The sequence below is a fragment of the Elephas maximus genome, chromosome 16 (genome assembly GCF_024166365.1).
Source record: "Elephas maximus indicus isolate mEleMax1 chromosome 16, mEleMax1 primary haplotype, whole genome shotgun sequence".
NCBI classification, from domain to species: domain Eukaryota; kingdom Metazoa; phylum Chordata; class Mammalia; order Proboscidea; family Elephantidae; genus Elephas; species Elephas maximus.
In genome coordinates, this window is record NC_064834.1 from 55598914 (window position 1) to 55622443 (window position 23530).

Sequence of the window (23530 nt, forward strand, 5' to 3'; positions counted from 1 at the left end):
CAATAAGCTATAACTCTGCCATATGTGAGTCCCTCTACAGCTGGGCCCTTAGGATTTTTACTGGTCATCTAGTCTACACTTAGTCTCTCGCAATCAGTCAATCACACTTCAAGTACGCCTGCCAGGCTCCAGCTGTGGCTTCTGCTCCTGGCGAGCTGTGATTCTCTGTATTTGTCTGTCTCTCCTGTTTTGGGGTGACGGTTCCGGGGGAAGGCATTTTCATGGTGGCAGTTGATTTTCAGTTTTTCGGCTTTTTTCTTGTTGTGAGGATGGGGGTGACAACTTCCAAACTCTTTACAAGTTGTACCAGAAACTCAAAGTTCTTCAGTATTCACTCTGCATTATTGAGACAATGTGTTATTCAAGCTGAACCAGGCACTATATTATTATATTTCCTTTCTTCCACAAGTTTTGTTTTTCCTGCATTTAATAATTATCCCCCTTTTCTAATTTATTCCTAAACTCAGACAGAGTGTAAATCCCATTTTGTATGTTCCTAAAGCATCAGGCTGTCTGTTGATTCTTATTTTGGGGAGCTATCCCTTCTGTAGGAGCCCTGGTGGTGCAGTGATTAAGAGCTTGGCTGCTAACCAAAAGGTTGGCAGTTCAAATCTACCAGCTGCTCCTTGGAAACCCTATAGGGCAGTTTTACTCTGTTCTATAGGGTTGCTGTGAGTTGGCAACAGGTTTGGTTTTGTTGGTATCCCTTCTGGAGGGGTGCCCTGCTAGCACAGTGCTTAAGCACTTGGCTGCTAACCAAAAGAGTGATGGTTCGAACCCACCAGCTGCTCAGAGAGAGAAAGATGTGGCAGCCTGCTTACGTAAAGATTTATAGCCTTGGAAACCCTATGTGGCAGTTCTGCTCTATCCTATAGGAGTCACTAGGAGTTGGAATCAATTCAACAGCAATGGGTTATCCTTTCTCAAGTATTCCATCCTCTTGCAATCTGGACTGGAATCTCCCTTTACCATGTGTGGGGTTTTGCTATTTGCTCCTCCAGCTCCATATTCATCCTTCTCTCCTATATTATGCGCCCCAGGCTTCTAAAGACTGTATCTCCCAGGCTCCTTGCCCTCTGGCTTCCTAGGTGTTTATGCACTGGGAAGCACCAACAGGAAATCAGAGACAGAAGAGAGAACTGGTGTATTCATCTCCCCTTCCCCAACTACCACCCTACATATACACTCCTTTCCTGCCAGGCTAGTGATTATATTCTTCTATCTATGGCTGTAACTCTCTCAGAGCAGTCCCTCTTCAGGGGCTACAGCTCTTGCTCGGCTTTGGTACTTCTACTGCTCTTCAGCCCTGGAGATGACAGTTGCCTTTCCACTGTTTCTAAGTGTTTCACCATTACCTGCGGTTTCTCCTAACTTTGCCCAAGATTCTATAAAAAGTCCTTTCATTAAACTCTCATCAATTTGACTCTTTCAGTGTACCATTTCTGTGGGACCCTGACGATACACCAATTCTCTTGGAGATTCCCCTCACCTCTCTCCAGTTTGCATCATCTTCTTTGCTTTAACCTCTTGCTTGGTGCAACGCATCTTCTAAAAGCTTCCTGAGAATGGGTTCCCAGGAGGTACATTTTTGAGACCTTGCCTTCTCAAAATATCATTCTTTTTCTCTCATATCAACTGACAGTTTGGCTGGCTATAGAAACCAATGTTGAAAATAATTTTCGCTCAGAATATAAAGGCATCACCCCTTGGCTTTGCTTCTGGGGTTACTGTACATTTCCTTTATATTCCTACTACTGGATGAAATTAAGCCATGTTTTTCATCTGAACCCTTGAGGCATGAGGATTATTCACCCATCAACACATACTGTAAGCCAAGTCCTTTGCCAATTTCTAGAATATAGGGACAAATAAAATAGGCTTAGTCTCTACTCTTGTGGAGCTTATAATCTTGGAAACATTAAAAAATTATCTCCCGTGAACTAAGAGTCAGTTGCAATAAGTCATAGAAAGGAAAAGAACAGGGTATATAACAGGAAAATCTAACCTAGTTTGAGGAACTAATTTTAAACTGGAACCGAAGGACGAGTAGACATGGGCCAGAAGGCAAGGAAGTGGCAGAGATGTGATGAAGGAGGGCACCGAGTGTGTGCCTGAAAGAACGGGTATAGCTAGTGTAGGGGAGGGTGGCACATGATAAGGCTAGGGCCCAGAGAATGCAGGTCCTCTGCAACTGGTAAGCGTGTCAGTCTTTATCTTAAGAACAATGGAAGGCCCCTGAAATCTCCTTAAAAGAAAAAGTTGTATAAGCAAGGCTTTTATTTACCTGGTTGACAACCATCTCTGCCTTCACTCTCCTTTCAAAGAGTCTTTTTAAATGTTCATCAAAGGCCTGTGTGCTTTCTTGAATACTGTTTTGAAGTTTCTTCAGTTCTGCTTCTAACGACTGAAAGGAAGTCGATAGTAAAGTTAACATTTAGGAATATCGAATTCTCCTGGGAAGTAGCGTTTACATTTTTCTCTGAGGGGGCACAGAGGAGGGGCAGGCAGAATGAGTGTTCTGAGCCCTCCACCCCAGACACTCAACCAGAGATGCTTTACTGGGATCTGTTTAATACAGTGTGTGTCAGATTTTTGCTTAAAAATCTTTAAAAAAATTTTTGTTGTTGTGGAAAAATGATTTCACTGGGGGAAAAAAAAAAAGGTTAAAAATCACTAATCATTGCTAATGATGTAGGCAGAAGTAGGCTTAGTAGAACAAACCACAACAAATCTTTCATTTCTTTTTTGAACCATTTCAGAGAAAATTGTAGGTGCTTGAAAACAGGTCAGTTATTTTGTAGAATGTCATTTAGATTTGTCCAGTGTTCTCTTGTGTTTAGACTCAGGTTATACATTTTTAGCAATAACACTACATAAGTCATGTTGTATCCTATACCATATCAGGAGACACGTGATGTTGGTTTGTTTCATTATTGGTGATATTAAAATATAGCACAAAAGGAGCACATCTCAAAGCCAATTTGCTTGTAATATTCTTACCAGTGTCTCATAGGAACGAAAGAGTCCTGTGGACTGTGGCTTCCTAGTGACTGTTGGGAAACCCTGCTGGCACAGTGGTGAAGAGTTCAGCTGCTAACCAAAAGGTTAGCAGTTTGAACCCACCAGCTGCTTCTTGGAAACCCTATGGGGCGGTTCTACTCTGTCCTATAGGGTCGCTGTGAGTTGGAATCGACTCGATGGTAACGGGTTTTTAGTGGCTGTTTATCAAGCTATGGTGTTCCAAGATGATGGAAGCAATATCACATGGCAAATGGCCAACAACTCGTTCTATTGAAATCAGATTGTTCAAGCATCCCCAACCCACCCTTCTTGAAAACACTGAGGTTCCAAGCCTGTGAAGTTCTCTGACCCTGAAAAGAAGTACTTATATAAAATGTCAAAATGGCCTTTTGTTCTGTTCTCCAAATGCCTCAAACTCTTCTCATTGTGGGCCCTTCTCATGTGCTTTTTCATCTATCTTCTCATTCATTCTCGTCTTCTCAACCTGTTCTCTATTTCCCATTCTTCCAATCTCAGCATAAATGTCACTTTCTCAAGGAAATCTCCCTTGGGCCCTGTCTGAGGTCCTGTCTTAAGTCTTTGAAGAAAAGACAGCAACAGGATTCCAGTGTACATGATTTCTTGAAGGAGGGATCCTCAGGAAAAAACTATATGGGAGAGAGGGAAGCATGGCAGGGAAGGGGCAGGAGCTGAGCAACAATGTCATCTCAGGTTGTCCAGCCTTGACCTGATTCCCAGGGGAGAGGGTAATGGCAGAGACTCTTCGAGTTGAGACAAGGGGGCTGGACTTCTGTCCCTCTGCCTCATCAGTCAGTCATTGGCTGCTGTGGGTGGTGGCAGTGGCATAACCTTGCAGGTATCTCTGGACAAGGCTGTTCCCAAAACAGGACAATGCTCCAGAGAAGGTCTCAGGTGTAACTCACTGCTTCTATGGGACCTACCTGTACAGGGGACCTGGTGAACACCAATAACCCCCAATCTAAGTCAGTGTTCCTGATTTTCGTTTTTGATGTTTCTGTGTGTGTGACAAAATATATATAACAAAAAGCTTGCCATTTAAACCATTTTTAAGTGTGCAATTCGACGACGTTAATTACATTTACCTTGTTGTACTACCATTACCACCATCCACCTCCAAAAGTTTTTCATCACTCCACACAGAAACTCAGTGCCCCTTCAACTGTAACTCCCTTGGCCCTCTCTCCGAAGCCCCTGGCAATCACTGATGAACTTTTGTCTCCATGCATTTGCCTATTTTAGGTATTTCAAATAAGTGGGCTCATATGATATTTGTCCTTTTGTGTGACTTATTTCATTCAGCATAATATTTTCGAGGTCCATCCACGTATCAGAAAATTTCTCTTTATGAGTGCCTCTGTTTTTACTATCAAAGATAGCAACCTTGCTAATTTATCATGTTGCGGTTAAATAATTTACGAGCATCTAGTTGATATATGCTCCCCTCTCCCCAGGCAGTGAGTACAGTGAGGGGCAGAGGAACCGTATCAATCTTGTTCGCCATGTAGCCCTCGAGACTTCACACAGTGCCAAGCACACAGTGGGTACTCAAGGAATATTTGTTTGAGGCATGAAGGTCACTTTTCCTCAAATATCCCTGGGATAATCTAATTTTGCCTAATGATGCTGAGAAGTGGGAAGCAGGGAAGATGAGAGACCAAGAAGGAGGCACGTATGAACAACGCAAAAACCCATTCCATTCCATTCACCAAGAATTTCTCCTAGCCCTGAAAAAAACATGAAATGGCCTGCAATTTAAGACTATAGTGTCTTAGTTGGGAGCCCTGGTGATGCAGTGGTTAAGAGCTCAGCTGCTAACCAAAACGTCGGCAATTCAAATCCACCAGCCGCTCCTTGGAAACCTTATGGGGCAGTTCTACTCTGTCCTATAGGGTCACTACGAGTTGGGATCGACTCCACAGCAATGGGTTTGGTTTGTCTTAGCTGACTGGAGACTGTAAGCTCCTGAGAGCAGAGGCTGTATCTTTTTAGTCTATGAATCTCCAGTCCCTAGGAAAATGTGACACAGAATCCCCCGTAAACCAAATCCATTGCTGTCGAGTTGGTTCTGACTCATAGCGACCCTATAGGATAGAGTAGAACTGCTCCATAGAGTTTTCAAGAAGCAGCTGCTGGATCCTAACTGCTGACCTTTTGGTTATCAGCCAAGCTCTTAACCGCTGCACAACCAGGGCTTTTGACGCAGAACAGGTGTCAATAAATTCATCCATTCATTCAACAAGTATTTATTGAGTGTCTATTATAGGTCAGACATAGTTCTAAAAACTGGGAATATAATAGTGAACAAAACAGACCAATACTCTGTCCTCCTGTCATGTTCTAGTAGGGGAGATGGACAATAAAAGAACAAGTAAAAATAACAAAAATATAGGTAAGGGAAACAGAGCAGGATGAGGAGCCATTTGCCATGTTACATAGGGGACAATTGAGCAGAGATGGGGTAAGAGCATGCTGGGCAAAGGACAGGGTGTGCATCAAGGCCCTGTAGCAAGAATTACCTGTGGGGGTTTGAGTCAAGAGTTAGCTGGGTATCTCTGAGAAACATCAAGGAGGTCAGTGGAGCTGGAACAGTTAATGAGGGAGAGAGTGGTAGGAGATAAAAGGAGATGGGATACCAGGATCAGAGTAATGGGGAAAGCAGAGACACTAAGGCAATAAAGCAGGGTCGAAGATAGAGCAGGTGCAGTCTTGGGTGGTACTGCTTCTGGTGGGGGGAAGGAAGAAGGCAGCTTGGAAGAAGGAGGTGTCCCATGGAGACTTGGTGGTGCAGGGAAGAAGGAAGAAAAAGGTAGAAATTAAAGGTCCTGCAAAAACAAAAGAAAATCACAAAATCACAAGACCGATCAACTCATTCCCCCTCAAATAAGAACACTATTGCTTAAAGAACCTAACTGTATATCATATTGATGATGTGGTCCACAAAAAAACAAAAGAAGAATTAGTCCAAATAACTTCTGAACATTTTATGCTACTTTTTTTGTAGATCCTCAGTGGGATATATTCTAAGAATAAAAAGAAGTGCAAAGAAATCTTAAAATTGACTTAGTAGAGTTGTAGAAGAATTCTGGGGTATTGATTGGACTGGTGTTCATGAGCTCATGGGAAATATATATATGTATGTATTTATGTATATATTTAGCTCTATGCAATCTAGTGCCGGGTTTGGATTTCTAAATACCATCGCCAGTGTCATGGATTGAATTGTGTCCCCCAAAAATATGTGTATCCACTTGGCTAGGCCATGATTTCCCAGTATTGTGTGATTGTCCACCATTTTGTCATCTGATGTGGTTTTCCTATGTGTTGTAAATCCTGCCTCTGTGATGTTAATGAGGGGGGATAGGTGGCAGTTATGTTAATGAAACAGGACTCAGTCTACAAGATTGGACTGTGTGTTGAGTCAATTTCTTTTAGGATATAAAAGACAGAAGTGAGCAGAGAGACAGGGGAGCCTCATACCACCAAGAAAGCAGTGCCAGGAGCAGAGCATATCCTTTTGACCTGGAGTTCCTGCGCTGAGAAGCTCCTTGACCAGGGAAAGCCTAATGACAAGAACCTTCCACCAGAGCTGACAGAGGGAGAAAGCCTTCCCCTGGAGCTGACACCCTGAATCTGGACTTCTAGCCTACTAGACTGTGAGAAGATAAATTTGTCTTTGTTAAAGCCACACACACGTGGTATTTCTGTTATAGCAGCACTAGGTGACTAAGACACCCAGTAAAAGGAATTGGGGATCTTTAGAAAAATAACTGATTCCAGATATATGGCAGGGAAAGTACAAAGCGTGCCCAGAACATCTTGTTGTGTTAGAAAGGTACAAAGTGCTCACAAACTGATGGGGACATATCAAAAGGATATAGACGACAACTCTGAATGTTAAAAAGAATAGTGATAGTGGTGGATTAAAACATGTTACATTAAAAAAAAAACTTCTAAAAAATATGAGCCTGAGGTGGGATAAAGAAGACAAAGCTCTTCATAATAGAAGAGTATCAGCTAATAAATACAGAATAAATGATAGAAGCTAGAATGGCACCATTTTGCAATCACCAAAGTAATAATTGGAGCCCTGGTGGCGCAGTGATTAAGAGCTCAGGCTGCTAACCAAAAAAGGTCAGCAGTTCAAATGTACCAGCTGCTCCCTGAAAACCCTACAGGGCAGTTCTACTGTGTCCTATGGGGTTGCTGTGAGTCAAAAAAGACTCAACAGCAATGGGTTTTTTGTAGTAATAATTGATTCAGGCAAGGATCATCAATGAATTTTAAAACACAGGAGTGAATAGGAGTCACACAGTCTTAAAATATCACTCCACAAATTATTTATTAAATACAAAGGGGAAAGGAACTTACATAATGGAGGAATCTGGAGAATACCACCTTACCAAGTGATCAAACTTAACATCACCAGTCACGGGACCGACTGACAGTAGGTGATGCTGGTGTGATGTGTTGAGAAGGACACAGCATCATCCATGTAGTGCTACTGTCGAAAGCATTCTATCTGAATCTAATCATGCGCAAGCAATCAAATCCAACTTGAGGGGCGTTCTTAAAACAACTGGCCTTGATTTTTTTTAAAATGTCAATGTCATGGAATATACACACAAAGCTAGGGAATTGTTCTAGATTAAAGGGGACAAAAGGACGTGAAAATGAATGCAACTGATTAGATTTTGGGATTTCAAAAAATCTACAGGATCACTATGAGTTGGAATTGACTTGATGGCAACGGGCTTGGTTTTTTTTTTGGATAAAGGATATTATTGGGATAACTGGGGGAATCTGAATATGGACTGTATATTAGATAATAGTGTCATTAATAGTAAACTTCTTATGTATGGTAATTTTATTGTGGTTATGTAGGAGAATGTCCTTTTTCTTAGGATTTTTATGCTGCAGTATTCAGAAATGCCATGAGGTCTACAATTGATCTCAAATAATTCAGCCAAAAAAAAAAAAAAAGATAGAGACTAATTATTAACAATTTATGAGTCTAGGAGAAGAATACATAGATGCTCCTTGGTTCACTGTACTGCTCATGTAACTTTTCTGGAGGTTGAATCATTTCAAAATAAAAATTGGCAAAAAATAAAAATAATAATCCAGGGTTAGGGAGTACGTAGAAGTATAAAATGAAACAAGACTGGCCATGAGTAGGTAGGTACATGTCGATGCTGGATAAGGGGTTCACTATAACTATTCTCTCTACTTTTACATATGTTTGACATTTTCCATGATAAACTATTTTTTTCAAGGATTGAGAAGAGGGAAAGTGGAGACAGTGAACGTAGAAGTTTTGAGAAGTCTTGCTGTGAACGGGAGCAGAGACATGGAGAGGTGAATCAAAGGCAAAGTGGAGTCAGAGAGGTGTTTTGTTTTTTTTTTGATTTTTAATTTTAAAATAAATTCAGGCTAACCCAACAATCATAAGATTTTCTTCAAGGATCTGTATTTCCTTCAAGGGAGTCTTTAAAAAAAAAAAAAAAAAAGATAAGCATGTGTCTATGCTGATAGGAATAACCCAATATAGAGGAAAGAATTGACCATGCAGGAAAAAGAGGGGGGAATAGCTGGAGTAATGACGTTGAGCAGGTGAGATGGCATGGGATCCAGTGCACAAGTGGAGGTGCAAAGCCACGAGTTACAACTGTAAAGTATGTGCTGCATTAATTGTGTCACTCTTCTGTCACATCCTTTCTCCATGGGATTGAGAACAAAGCGAGCAAAAGCATTACCTAACTCAAACTGATGCAGACAATATAGGGCTATACCTTACCTTGAAATTCTGTAACAGGTGTTCATTAAACATGAAAGAATGAATGAAGAACCAAATAAACTGTCACAATGTGAGAAATGTTGGAATTAATAGCAGCTCTTTTTTTAAATCATTGCTCTACGTTCTTTTTGTTTTAAATTGCTCTAAGTCTTTATATTTATCTCCATCCACTTCCCCAAATATTATATACTTCTCTCGTGAATTTAAGCTGAAAAACTATCCTTAAGGTGCTAAGACACTGAAATATATTGAAATAGAATCTTGGATAGAGTAGGCTATATTGATTCTTTGTTCTTCTGACCTTTCTATATTTATCTTTTTCTTCATTTAGCTCCTTGACTTTTTTCTCGTACTCTTTGAATTGTTTCCTTTCCTCTTCAGACCACACAGCATCAGGTTTTGCCATGAAAGCCGGCTGAGGAATCACCTGAAGATATAAAGGAAAGCTTACACTCCAGTTTAAACATAAATGTAGCTATACCGTTAAAGCTCAGAATTAGCACTATAGCCAAAAAGAGCACTTTAACAGAGTATTAGCTCTTTACATGGGCAAGGACAATGAATGACCTGACACTTTGACCAAAGGACATGAAAAAGTATTTTTCTGTGACTCCAGAAGTTGGGATGTACCGAAACAAACCCTTAGATAACAGACCCAGAGGTACAAGTTGATATCTTTATAGCTAGAACTACGCCTGAGCTCCAGAAACATCTATGTCAGGTATCAAAAAAATGCTCCCTGATATATGAAGAGAATTACAGGTACAGCATTATCCTTGCCTTTTGTAGAGACCACAATCTATTGTGGTTGTTTGCTTTTTGTCAGATTGGAGGTTTCCAAGTTCTTTTTATTTAACCCACCCAGTGTTAAAAGTTTATAAGGTACTAAGAGGTTGTGAGGAGCCCTGGTAGCACAATGGTTAAGTGTTTGGTTGCTAACCAAAAAGTAGGCAGTTTGAATCCACCAGCCACTCCTTGGAAACCCTAGGGGGCAATTCCACTTTGTCCTATAGGGTTGCTAGGAGTCAGAATCGACTCAATGGCAAAGGGTTTTGATTTAAGAGGTTGTGTAATATTTGCCGCTATAAAGTATCTAAAACCCAAGTTTATATAAGACAAAAATGGTACAATTTAAGTAGCTCTTTCCACCCCATCCACTTTCCATGAGGATGTCCAAAAACCTTACCATTCTCAAGATATCTTCCTTCTTGACTTCCAGAACACCTCCCATCATGTCCATCAGGGCTCGATGTCTCATGTCGGAGCTCTATGAAAGAGCCAGGGTCAGAGAGGGCAACTAAGACAGAGGTCTATATTCTGTGGGTGGTGCCAGGGGCAGCAGCCCACCCAATGTTAGAATGACTGCATTCAGGATTGGGGCAAGGGTGAGCGGTGGCATGGAGGGGAAAGAAGGAGGAGGCCAACCAACAAATGCCTTGATATGTTTCTACAGCGGAGTACAAGTATAAGGGTATTAAATTAAATTAGGAAGGTCTTAGGTATTGTCTGAGCAACGCTGCATACCTGGAATGTAATCCATTTCTCTATTCTGTGGGCAGTAATCAATTCGTCTTTGGCTTTTTTCCACGGTTTTACATGTTTGCTAACTGTAATCTAAAAGAGACAATACAGTTTTCTGCCATCATTCTTAACAAAACTCAAGTCAAGCTTTCCTTCCATAAGCTGAGAGAAGGTTGGAAGGGAGTAAGGAGATGAAAAGGGACTATCCAGCTTTTGTGACCAATTTCCTATGTTGGAATGAAGATGAAGTCTAAAATGAGAGGATTAGAAAACAGACCTTTCCTTCTCTATTATCTCTGAAAGCCTGTCTTTTCACTGAAGAGATCATCACAGCGATTTAGATTAAGGGAGGGGGGCTTCAAAAAAGTCTCATCTAAGCCAAATCCTGAAGGATGGGGGTCCTGAGATGTCAAGAGCTTGGGGCATTCAAGAAATTGTGGGAACACAAGTGTGGCCAGAACAAAGCAAGGTGGGGAGAGCGGCTGGAAGAGAAGACAGATAGGAGGGGGCAGTCAGGACAAGGCTAGTGGGTTTTATCATAAGTGAAATGAGCAGTCACTACAAGGGTTTAAGCAGGGGAGGGCATGGTAAATTTTGCCTTGTAACAAGACCACTCTTCTCAATGTAGAGTGAATTAGAGTAAGAGATGAAGTCAGTGTGGTGAGGTTAATTATGTTCATGCAAAGTGATTGGGCAGAGCAGCATCCTCTCAAGAGGGGCGGGGGGTCCTTGCTATCATGAAGCCCCAGTCTCAGGTCACATGACAAGAGTCCGCTTCAGGAAAAAACAACTTGCTTAAACAAGCGTAGTAGGGTGTAGAGGTTAGAAGGATGGACTCTGAAGCATGACAGCCTGGGTTCAAATCCCAACTCTGTTACTTACTAGCTTTGTAGCTGTGGTCAAGCTACTTAACCTCTCGGTGCTGCAGTTTCCTCACATGTACAATGGAAGTAACATTAGGATCTACCTTGTAAGATTTTATTATTAAAAATTAGTTTTAATATATCCAGGGCACTTAAAACTGGCATCTAATAGCAACTACATGCCTTCTAAGCACTGCTATTATCTTTTGCCCAAAGTAATCAAGTTGGCTTCACGTGAGCAAGGGGTTTTCTTTGAGTGGTCTCTAAGATTTTTTATTATTGAAAAATGAAATATGGTTATATTTTAATAGTTTTCTTTAAGGATTTATTTGCAACCGCCTCTGTATTGAACACCCTCTAACAAGACTGTCCAGCAAGCCCCCTTTCTCTGGGAGCCACCATACAATGACCTAGATAATTACTGAATGTTAGCAACGTTCTCACAGTGTGACTCAACCTCCCTGTGCACAGGCAGTGGACTTGAGCTGGGCCAGGAGTCCCTTCCCAGGCTAATCTGGAATTGGGACTAAGGGGCTCTAGTTTGGACCAGCTGCTTTCTTGAGTGCGGGAGATACAAAGTAGAAACTTCTAGAGGGAGCTGAAATGTAGAGAGAACTGAGCTAAGAGATGAAGAAAGAGGACTTCTGGACCCCCATAAGCTCCAGTCTTTGGCTCTTCTTCCTGCTAGGCTCAGTGTCCATATCTTCTCTGGATTCCATGGGACTCATAAAAGAAACCCTATTATTGCTGAGGCTCTGTCAACTCTTTTTCTTAGTTGTAACCAAGAGTGCTACCTAATACAATCACTTCCAGCAGTGTAAACAAGAAGAAGAATGAATAAGTTGTCAGGAGAATCCGGAGGAAGAAAGGAGGGATAACATAACCAGCCAGTACCTCACTATCTTCCACAACAAGGGTTCTCTCTGGCTTCTCACAGTCTTCAAATTCCGGTTGCCAGACTGTTTCTTCCAACTCCAGATCTAAAATAATTTCTTGAATTCTTACATTTCTTTCCTTCACACGTGCAATTTCAAACTCTTTCTGTTTATATGCAGCATTAAACTCATTATTAAAAACAGTTTTGACCTTGTAGATGATATCCTGAAACAGCAATATGTTACTGAAATCATGTCACAAGTTATATCTTTACTGGCAACATGATCCCACAATTCTATTTTCCCTTCCAAAGTCATTCCACAAATTATCGGTAAATTAATCTTTCAAAAATATTGTTTATATTAAATCATTTTTTGGTTCAATAATCTACAGTAGCATCTGACCTGAGGTAGGATTAAGGCAACAGCAATAACTGTTATACCACAGCCTATTCCTGAAATGTACATTGTAACTCAATATACAGGTATGTTGCTAAATGCTAAAGCTAGGTGATGGGTGTTTAGAGGCTCACTGACCTATTCTACTTCTGTACGTGTTTTTTAAAAAACCCATCATAAAATATTTTAAAGGCAGTATTTGGAGCCCTGGTGGCACAGTGGTTTAGAGTTTGGTTGCTAACTAAAAAGGTCAACAGTTCAAATCCACCAGCTGCTCCTTGAAAACCTTATGAGGCTGTTCTACTCTGTCCTATAGGGTCGCTATGAGTTGGGATTGAATTGATGGCAGTGGGTTTGGTTTGGGTTTTGGTATGCAGGATTTCAGTTGGGAAATGTCTTTGATTTGTAACCTAGTTTGTGGGGAGATGTGGAAAGGAGGAGATGGCCTTACAGGTTGTTTGGAGAATCTCCCAGAAAAACACAAGCACACATAAGATTCTTCCTCCGTATGGACAGGTCATTCTCAAGCAGAAAGGGAACCTAAGCTAGCCAGCTGGATCAGCCAATTCCTAAAATAGCAGTAGGTTCAACTGGATTGCTCCAACCATGGCTGATGAGTAGAGCAATGAGTCAACTCAAAGTAGGCTTTATTTTACCATTACAGTCTATAAATCTACCCCAGTGAAGACGGAACTACTGGGTAGGGTAGAAAATGATCTTAACTGCTAACACCAGAATTTCTCTTTGGTTGGAAAGTGTGTTTGCATAGGAAAATACCTTAATAAAGCAGCCAGAAGGTGAGACGCTGAGGACACTGGTCAGCGGAAGCTCAGCAACAAATGAGATAACTTCTGAGTATAAGTGTTCTGAGTTCTGAGTATAAATGAACGGTATGTTCAAGGGTTGGAGGAGGACAGGAAGAGAGAGCTGAGCAATGTGGCGGGAGGCTAGGACTTAAACTCCAGACATGGCTGAAGGACTTTTAGGAACAGAAATATGCGGCATTAAATTTCAAATTATCTGCATTGGTGCAATTTCACTCGGTGATTTTTCAAAAACCTTCAGTAGGGTCTTCTACATGCACCGATGTACTCTGAGACTGATTTGCTTGGTGGAATGTAAGGAGTAGGAGTTTAGCACTAGAGGGACCCCATCCCTTATCCCTGAGTCCCAGAATCTATAGAAATCTTTGAAAGGAGATTGTTATTTTCCCAGATTAAGGGGCTAAGATAAGCAGTCATATCTTGACCTTACAAGAAGATCCTAGTAGACAACTGAGTTACATAGAAGACGGCATTCAAGGGTTTACTTTATTTTGGACTTACTATAGATCTAAGCAGAAGAATAATGGTTTGTGGTGCCAGTCAGTGTAAGGTGCTATTTAGAAACCTTGGTATAATAAAACCTAGTCCAAAAGGATGACAGCAACTCTTGGACACAAGCACTGTCTCAAGGACATGCACACTAGCCATCTGTATATTTCTTTATACACTTTAAAGACATCCTTTGATTCACATTGGATTTCAATGTGAGCCCTTGAAAAACATCGGATGGGGGAATTTTAGAGATTTCGAAGATACAGAGAAAATTCACCCACCTTCAGTAATATAATTTGGTTGATTTTCTCCTCTCTTGAATGAAGCTCTAACTGGCTTGACAAAAAAGAGGTATCCACCCCAAAATCAGTACTCAGACTGCCAAGCAGGTAATTGGGTAGGTTGGTATCTTTTGTTGTTACGTTTTCTTCTTCCTCCTCTTCATCATCCTCTTCATGATGGTTGTTAGCCAAGGAAGCTGCAGACTGGGCCTCTACAATTTCCTTCCGTAGCTAAATATAGAAAAAGACAACATCGAAGTTATTTAATATTATGAATTCTCTAAAGAGCATTTTTTTTTTACAACTTAATGATCTCAACAATCATTTTAAGATGTTCAATTCTTTTCCCAACAACTAAATTTAAAGTGATGGAGAGATCCTGAAACTGTTACAGAACAGATTAAAGCCTCAGAAACTGAGAAACTGTCAATAAATCAAGAGGGTAAGAATTGTCCTTGATGGTATATAGTGCATATATTTTTGTATCAGGATCACACCTGCTTGTAAGTATTTTCAGTCTTTATTCATACCTAAGCATTAAAAAATGTATCTTCTCTTTATATCTTATAAGGCAATTAGCTCAGCTGTGACTTGCAGGTGTAGGCTAAGAAGAATTAAGTATGCCTTCATTTTATATTTCAGACAAAAAGAGGAAGCAAAGTTCTGGCTAAAACAAAACTACATCAGAGAGACTGTGTATTTTAGTGGTTGGACAGAGACTGCAGCTAAGGAAGCTGGGGTTACTTTAGGAATAATTTGCGTCTATCAAAACAGCTTCTATTCCATCCCTAGTCAAGTATCTTAAATTATGATCCTTGGTGATAAGGGAGGGTAAAAGTAGTATGGATAGAGGAAGACAATCTCTGACCAGGACAAGAAAAAATCCCCAAATCTCATTTTTTTCAGTATATTCTCATATTGAACACTAGCCAGTGTCATACAGGATGCAGGTCCCTGATGTACTATGTGGATACAGGATATTCATTAGAATATATTCTACAAATTAACAAGGAGTGAAAATATAAATATGAACAATATCTAAATTTATCTTAAATGGCCTGACAACTCAAATCTATATGGATACCCTGAAATAAAATGCAGAATTTATAAAAACATATGTATATATTTAAAACTATACTTTAAGACATTCTGTTTCAATCTTCTTTTGCTGTAAAACTTTCTCTAATTCTTTCATCTCTTCAGCTGTGCGCTCTTTCATTGGGAAGTTCTCAACCGTACAGGGTATGTGAAAGCACTAGGGAAAAAAACAAAGATGAAATAAATCAATTTTAATACAATTGTGTATATCTGGAGGTGCGTTGGAGGGTGTTTTCCCCTATTAAAATTAGTATCATAAATAGAATATCATCCATAAGTGAAATTGGCAATGGAAACATCTTTAAAATAAAACGATGTATTCCACTAGTGTTGGTGTAACCTGTGTATAAAAATATTGTGCTTTTTTGAAGAAAGTATTTCTAGAAGAGTGGTTCTTAATTAGGAGCTATTTTGCCCCCAAGGAGCCCTGGTGGCGCAGTGGTTAAGCAGTAGGCTGCTAACTGAAAGGGTGGCAGTTTGACCCCACCAGCCAATCCACGGGAGAAAGATGTGGCAATCTGCTTTCATAAAGATTTAGAGCCTAGGAAACCTGTGGGGCACTTCTACTCTGTCCTATAGGGTTGCTATGAGTCACAATAGACTCAATGGCAGTGGATTTATTTTGCCCCTATGACAGCACTGGGTTTGTTTGGTTTTGGAGGGGACATCTGGCAATGTCTGGAGACATTTTGATTGTCAAGACTGAGTTGGGGAGGTGCTACTGGTGCCTAGTTACTAAACATCCTACAATGCACAATACAGTCCCCCTCAACTAAGAATTATCCAGCCCAAATTGTTAATAGTGCTGTTGTTGAGAAACTTTGTTTGAGAGCAATACTCAGTCACATAAATGTAGGGTGACCACATACTTCATTACCCAAATAGCAGCATGTTTGAATGTGAAAGAGGTGCAGTTAATAGTTACTCTAGGACCACAGGCATAAACCAGGACTTCTGGTCGCGCTACATAAAGAGGGAAATTGTGTAGAGAGGAACTGCAATTTAAAAGCCCTTTAGAAAATGTGAAGGCAGGCACAGCTGGAAATGTGAACGATGCAGTGTCTAGCTTTTAATCTGTGTGGAATGTGAGTGAGGTGGTCTTTTGGAATAGACAGATAATTAAGACCCAGTTGCACAGGAAAGAAGGAAAGGGCTGCTAAGACAAATGTTGAGAGATCCTGGCTAAAAAGCAAATGAGGGACAAACAGAGAGGAAAGAAGACACATCTCAGTGGAATTCTACAGACTTCTGAATATGAAAAGGGAAGTTTTGAGTTCTTTGCTACATATGGATTTTCTTAAATATATTAAAAAATTTCTGCCATAAGACTTGCAATGACAATCCTGTTTGTATCGGGGTTCTATGTCACCTTAAGAGCTCGACCTTTCACAGCCATAGAGTTCCAGCATTCTTCTTTGATAAGTTCAGCCAAATATCTCTTGGCTAGGTTATCCATCTCTGCGTCCTTTCTTATCTTGAAGAACATAGATGAAGGGAAAAATAAAAAATTCAAGTGTGGCTTCTTAAAAAAATAATCTCAATTTTCAAATTTACTGACAACTCTGTCCTGTAGGGTTGCTATAGGCTGGAACTGACTTGACAGCACACAATAACAAGTCACTGTTACATATTTAGTGACAGAGTGTGATTGTCTCTCCCCAACCCACTGAGTTGCACCTTGGGGAGAATACTCCTCTGTCTTTGAGAATGTTTTCTGAAATTTATGTCTGTAGGAATCCTGGTGAACTGGGTGTCAACACAAATGCCTCTAAAGGTAGCAGGTCATTTATGTGAAAGAAGTGGAGTGTGAGGACAGATGCCTCACTGGGTAAAAAGGAGGGTCAGAGGTGAGCTGGAGCACCCATACACACACTGCATTGGCCGACTGGTTCATGGCGGGGGTGTGGACCCACTATGCCACCTGTCTGTCTTGTTCATTATTATGAACCAGGACCTAGAATGTGACTAGCATAAATGCTGCAGGATGGTGCTCAATAAATGCTGAAGGAATAGATGAGTGAATGGATTAATGATAATCTCAGGCGAGTTTTATCTTATTGAGTGAGTCTGTTGGGAGCCTTTTTCAGTCCTTATTCAGTCATCCAATGTATTTCCTATCCTTCCCAGCTTCACTTCATTCACTTATTTGACAAGCGTGCCTCCTTTCTGTATCTTCACCTTAGTCATTAATAAACATGTTTGACAGAGTACTGGGGCACTTAAGTGGACTCCCTCCTAAGTTGGCATGAGGTGACCAAAGGGATTTCTAAAAGTGTTCATACATATGGTGGAAGATGGTTGGTGTGGATGTCACAGACGAGAGACATGCAGCAGATGCCTCATTGTCCTAGATGCCCTTCTTTTCCTTACTCCCAAAATTCAATGATTCTCTGACCCACTCAACTTATATGTACTAACTTTGCTTTGGAGCCTGGTGGCACAGTGGTAAAGAGCTCAGCTGCTAACCAAAAGGTAGCAGTTCAAATCCACCAGCCACTCCTCAGAAACCCTATAAGGCAGTCCTACTCTGTTCTATAGGGTCGCTATGAGTCAGAATTGATTGGATGGCAACAGGTTTTTTTTTTGGTTTAACTGTGCTTCATTCACATTATTCTAGAAAAGTTTTTGCTTTATTTGTATTATTCTAGAAAAGTTCCCTTTCCTGTTTTTACTTCTCTCCTTATAACTTTATGATACTTCAACTAGAATTTTCCATACCTTTGCCACTTCTTCCTCACTTTCATCGTGAAGCCTTTCCAACTCCTCAAGATCCAGGCTGAGTTCCTGTTGCTCTAATTTTGCAATATGGCCTACTGTTTCATTTTCTTCCATCATACTCTGAACCTGAATTTTAAAATAGGAAAGGGTGGTGGCAAGCAAAGAATTAAACTTTAGAGAGACGGGTTTTCTAGTCTCATTAGACAATAATCGATTAAAAAATAACAGATGTTCCATTTATCTAAATGTAACTACTGAGTAAAGAATTAAGTTGTGGGTTTACTGTGGTTATTGAAACAGAGGTTCTGACTCAGGAGGCAGGAGAGGGGATTCCCAGGAACATAGGGAAGAGAAGTCCCTAGGACTACAGTATGCATTTGGTCCAGACAGCAAGGTGCTCAGACTAGTAGCTCTAGGAGGGAAGTTGCCAAGTAAAAGATGCACTGACAGACTGATTACCTCGGGTATTTGAGTGTAGCGATGAGAGTTTTCTAGCACTTTGAAAGAGTTCGAATAGGTACTAGGTGTATAGGAAGGCTTAACACAAAACTAAGAAAATGGCTAATTCCAGGGAAAATAAAGTTGAAATAATGGAAATGTAAAATTTTTTTTATAATATAGGAGTCCTGGTGGTGCAAACAGTTAAGCACTCAGCCACTAACTGAAAGGGTGGCAATTCGAATCCACCCAATGGCTCTGCAGGGGAAAGACCTGGCGATCTGCTTCTGTAAAGATTACAGCCAAGAAAACCCTATGGGGCAGCTCTACTCTGTCACATGGGATGTGAGCCAGAATTGACTCGATGGTACCTACAATAACAACATTCAGAATATACAATGTGACTCATTTGAAGAATATTTACATTAATAATGTACATACTGAGGATGGATTTATGTTGTAGTGGTGGGGGGTGTAAAAGAGCCTAAATACTCATCTTCCACACCAAGAAGTCCAAAATTAGTGTCAAAGTAGAAATATCAGGAAATAACATTATTAAGAAGGCCATTTAGAACGATGGAGATAATACTCTAAGAAAAAATGGGAAGAATTGAAAACAGCTCAGGAGAGCAGGCATCAAAGGGAAGGAAAGTAGAAAGGTGCTGCTTTAAAAACATTATTTTTAATTATGCAACTCAGTACTAGTTAATTTGTAAAAGCACGCACGTATAACTTTGATTTAAAAAAAGTATTAAAAAGTAAGTAAGACACAGTATTTGGTAAAGACACAGAAGAAAAAAAAATTTTTTTTTAAACCACTACTTATATTTTTTATATGTAGTGAGATATGAGCAAAATTCTACCACATTAAAATACCCCAGAAAACTGAGCATATATGCAGAGAAAGAAAAACGGGTATAGCTCTTCATGCTACATTGAACAAAAAAATTCCAATAGTAATTATAGACCAAGAGCCAAATGTATTAGTACATAAAATCATAACACTTACTGTTTTAGCAAGTGCTTTGATTCCTTTTTTTATCTCTCTTCTTTTCTTGGAGAACTGGTTAACCTCTTTTTTGATGGCCTGAAATGAAGTGAGTATATCACTTAAGGAAGCAAGGGAAACAACCGGTTAGATAGATAGATGATAGACAGATAGATAGACAGATAGACAGACAGATATAGACAGATATAGATAGATAGATAGATAGATAGATAGATAGATAGATAGATAGATAGATAGATAGATAGATAGATAGATAGATAGATAGATAGATGATAGATAGATAGATAGATAGATGATAGATAGATAGATAGATAGATAGATAGATAGATAGATAGATAGATAGATAGATAGATAGATAGATAGATAGATAGATAGATAGCTACAGGTAGCACCTCTCTACAAATACAATTTTTTTTAAATAAAGTGACAATATAAAGGGTACATTAAAAAAAAAAAGAACACTGTAATACCTTGCTTAAGTCTAAAAAAATAAGTGCTACTATTTAAGTGACCGCTGAAACAACTTGGACCTAGTGTCAATTATAAGGTCAACAAAAAGAAAACAAGTAGTGAAAAAATTAAACAGCGAATAGTTGACAAAGGAAAACCAGTGTGCTAAATTACTGGGAACTTACATTAGACTAATTATAATCAATCTACTACCTATTTCACCTCCCTGTGCGCCGGAAGCTACTGCCCCCCTTCTTCTGTTCCTGCTCTCCTTAAAAAAAATTAGCCTCCCAGCATCCCCAACAAATCACTCCCAGGTAGGTATCACAGTTCATATTTTGCTTTGGCTTACCTGGGCCCTTTTGTCAGGTTTTGTGTTAGCCGTGTTACAGTTCTTAACGTTCACCTGTCTCACTTTCAAAGATCTGGTTGTGTTGAGGGTTTTTATTTGCTTTCAGGAAAGTTACACTTGTAGGCTGTGATCCTCCATGAAGTGGTACCTTGTTCTACTCTGCAACTTTCCACTAGGTTTTCATAGGGAACAAATCTGTTTGGCACACCTACAGAGCACAATTTCAGACACATCCCATGTTTTATTTACCTCTTGACCTTTTGCTTCCATCCAGGAAATTTCCTTCATGTCCTGAGCTGAGACTAATTCTTCTTGTGAGGAGTCAATGTTTAACAGCTTTATCCCAGATGCCTTAGAAGAAAAGACAGACAATTCTTAAATTTAATCTAAAATTCATCACGTTCTTCCCTTCCCACCTTACACCATGTAACGGCCTTGAATCCCTTTGCACTTGCTGCATTTTTTGTAATACCAAACATTTTGGCTGCTCAAATTGTAATATGTTTTGTTAATTCCTGTCCTTAGTGTCATTTCTGGTAATCACAATTGGTTTTAAATTGCAGACTTCTGGAGGCCAATTAAACTTGTTCCACATAACATTTAGCGTGATATCACATGCAGTGAGAAACTTAATGATCGTGACACCATTCATCTCCACACTGGCTTTCTGACCTTGAGTATGCAGATACTAGGCCTAAGTCTTGATGGACAGTGAAGGCACAGCCTTTATTTCTAAACTTACATTTTCCACTTGTTTTATAAAGTATAAATCATCAGTGATGTAATAGTTTTGAGTAGTTTCCTATTTGTTGGTCAGAAAGTCAAAAATATAGTGATCATTTTTAGGAAAATATCCTTGATCCAGTACAGGCATGCCCATAGTCTCAACTGCAACCACTTTGCTGTCTGTCCACAGCCTCCTGTCCCATAGGGCTCCTCCTCCAGCAACCAAGTGTTCTGGCTTATGGAGGCGGCAATCCTTTGACCTGCCACCTTCCCCCCAAACACACACACACGCACAATTTCACCCACCACAGAACTCCCTGTCCAGGTTAAATTCCAGGGTCTTCTATAATTCTATAATAATCACTTCTTACCTCTCTGCCCATTTCTGTCTCTCCAGCATACACACCTGACAAAGCCCCAAATTTTGTTAAACTCAACAATCCACCTACGCCATGTCTGTACTGGGCTTATAAATGTAACTAGAGACAAGCTCACCACTCAACTGGCCTGACTTTAAGTTGATGGCCATGAACTAGGCAACCATATAATTTGTTGTCCAAACTGGGACACTTCTGAGAGTGAAGATGGGTGCTAATCAGACAAGATACCAGGAATGTCACCTGAAAATTGGGGCACACATTTACCCGATTAACCTTAAATGGGCACACAACAGTGCCTGGAAAGCTTATACTTCTCAAGCATTTTCACTTTACATTCTCCAAAATGACCATTTCGCATCTTTTTGTCTCCTTAAACCTCCTACAGACTCTTCTCCTGCTATCAGCCTCCTCTTAGCTAATAACCTTGCACACTTTTCATTGAGAAAGCAGAAATGACCAGAGAGGTCATACTGTCACTAAATCACTTTCTTTCCATTACTGTGAATCAAGTGCCCCTGCCCATCAAGGTATGACCCCTCCCCCCATCTGTGCTTAAACCCATTGCCATCGAGTGGATTCTGACTCATAGCAACCCTATAGGACAAATTAGAACTGCCCCATAGGGTTTCCAAGGAGTGGCTGGTAGATTCAAACTGCTGACCTTTTGTTTAGCAGCTGAGCTCTTAACCACTGTGCCACCAGGGCTCCCATTTGTGCTTAGGATCTAATCTTTTCCTCCTTCTCAAGGCCATTACACTATTCTTATTATTCCATCTCTCTCTGCCTCTTCCATTTCTCCCTTCTACTGGATCCAAACTTGCTCTGGTACCTTCTATCTTAAGAAAACTATTCTCCATTGAACTCCATATTCCCCTTTAACTATCATGCCATTTCTGGGCTCCCCTTTGCAGCAAAATGTCTGGAAAGAGTTTGGGATGTTACACTCTCCTGGTTCTCCTCTGACCTCACTGGCTGCTTCTTATCAGTCTCCTTTTCTTCCCCAAACTCTTCTGGGAATCTCTAGAAGTTGCTCTGTCCTGGCCCCCTTCTGTTTTCTTGCCATTCACTCTTCCACTAAGACCTTAAATGCAATTTATATGCCTTTGAATCTTAAGGCAACAACCCAAATGCTGATGTCACCCCAGAGCAAAAGACTCATCTACCAATGTCCTTCCTGGTGTCTCTGCTGGGATATCTAATAGGCTTCTGAAGTTCATCATGGGTAAAGATGACTTCACAATTTCCTTCTCCCTGCCCAAAGCTGCTCCCCCAGTCCTCCTCATCTCCATGGATGGTACCATCTTCTACATAGTTGTTCAAGTTGTCCTAAATTCTAGAGTCCATTCTTTCCCTCTACCTCTATGTCCAACCCATTGGCAAGCTCTGTCAACTCTACCTCCAAGACCTGTCTGAAATCCACACTTTGTTCCTCCTAGACAACCACTCCTCTCCTTCATCATCTATACCTGGACCTCTGCCATACCCTCCTAACTAATCTGTTTCCACTCTTGCTCTCCTACAGGAAACATTCTCCACACAGCAGCAAATGATCATTGTAAACATGGAAATAATATCTCGTTAAACCTCTGCTCAGAAAACTTCAATAGGTTCTCACAGCGTGTAGAATAAAATCCAAACTCTTTGCCTGGTTTACAAAGCCCCACATTAACTGGTCTCTTTCCACCTCCATGTCCTCATCTCCACCCACTCTCTCCTTTGCTCACTTCAACTGTACAGGCCTTTTTCAGGTCCTCAAACACACCAAGCTCTTTCATACCTTTTCCCTTGGCCCTAAGTACTCTCGCCCCCTCAAACCCACTTTTGCATCCTGTGGCACTTTTTTTTTTTTTAATTTCAGATCTTGGCTTAAATGCCTTCTTCTCAGTGGGGCTGTCTAGACAAACTCTATCATATCCATTTATTTTTCTTTGCTGAATAGAACTTGTCACTATCTAACATTTTCTTATTTATTTGTTTACTTATCAGCCTCTCTCTGCCCATTCCCATCCCCCAATTAGAATAAAAGCTCTATGAGAGGAGAAGCTTTTTTCTATCTTATTCATAGCTACATCCCCACAGCCTAGCACTCTGTAGGCTCTCAATGAATATTTGTTAAATGAGCAATTGAGTGTTGTTTTCTGGCTAGGATCTTCCTAAATAACAAAAATCAAACCAGTTGCCACCAAGTTGACTCCGACTCATGGCAATGCCATGTGTGTCAGAGTAGGACTGTGCTCTGCAAGCTTTTTGATGGCTGATTTTTTTCTG

General features: G+C 40.4%; 1 protein-coding gene across 4 annotated transcripts in view; it reads right to left on the bottom strand.

Moving 5' to 3' along the window:
* The window catches only part of CFAP43 (cilia and flagella associated protein 43), a 109496-nt gene that overhangs the window by 23212 nt on the left and 62754 nt on the right, over positions 1-23530 (bottom strand). For 3 of the 4 annotated variants that reach the window (XM_049856118.1, XM_049856117.1, XM_049856120.1), the window contains exons 18-28: positions 20406-20507; positions 19355-19432; positions 17908-18033; positions 16559-16663; positions 15230-15346; positions 14092-14322; positions 12115-12321; positions 10361-10450; positions 10023-10103; positions 9138-9263; positions 2285-2404 (exon numbers count right to left, since the gene is read on the bottom strand). In XM_049856118.1, coding sequence (XP_049712075.1) covers positions 2285-2404; positions 9138-9263; positions 10023-10103; positions 10361-10450; positions 12115-12321; positions 14092-14322; positions 15230-15346; positions 16559-16663; positions 17908-18033; positions 19355-19432; positions 20406-20507 — 1383 coding nt within the window. The remainder of the gene's footprint in view (positions 1-2284; positions 2405-9137; positions 9264-10022; positions 10104-10360; positions 10451-12114; positions 12322-14091; positions 14323-15229; positions 15347-16558; positions 16664-17907; positions 18034-19354; positions 19433-20405; positions 20508-23530) is intronic. The other variant, XM_049856119.1, reaches the window with a different exon arrangement.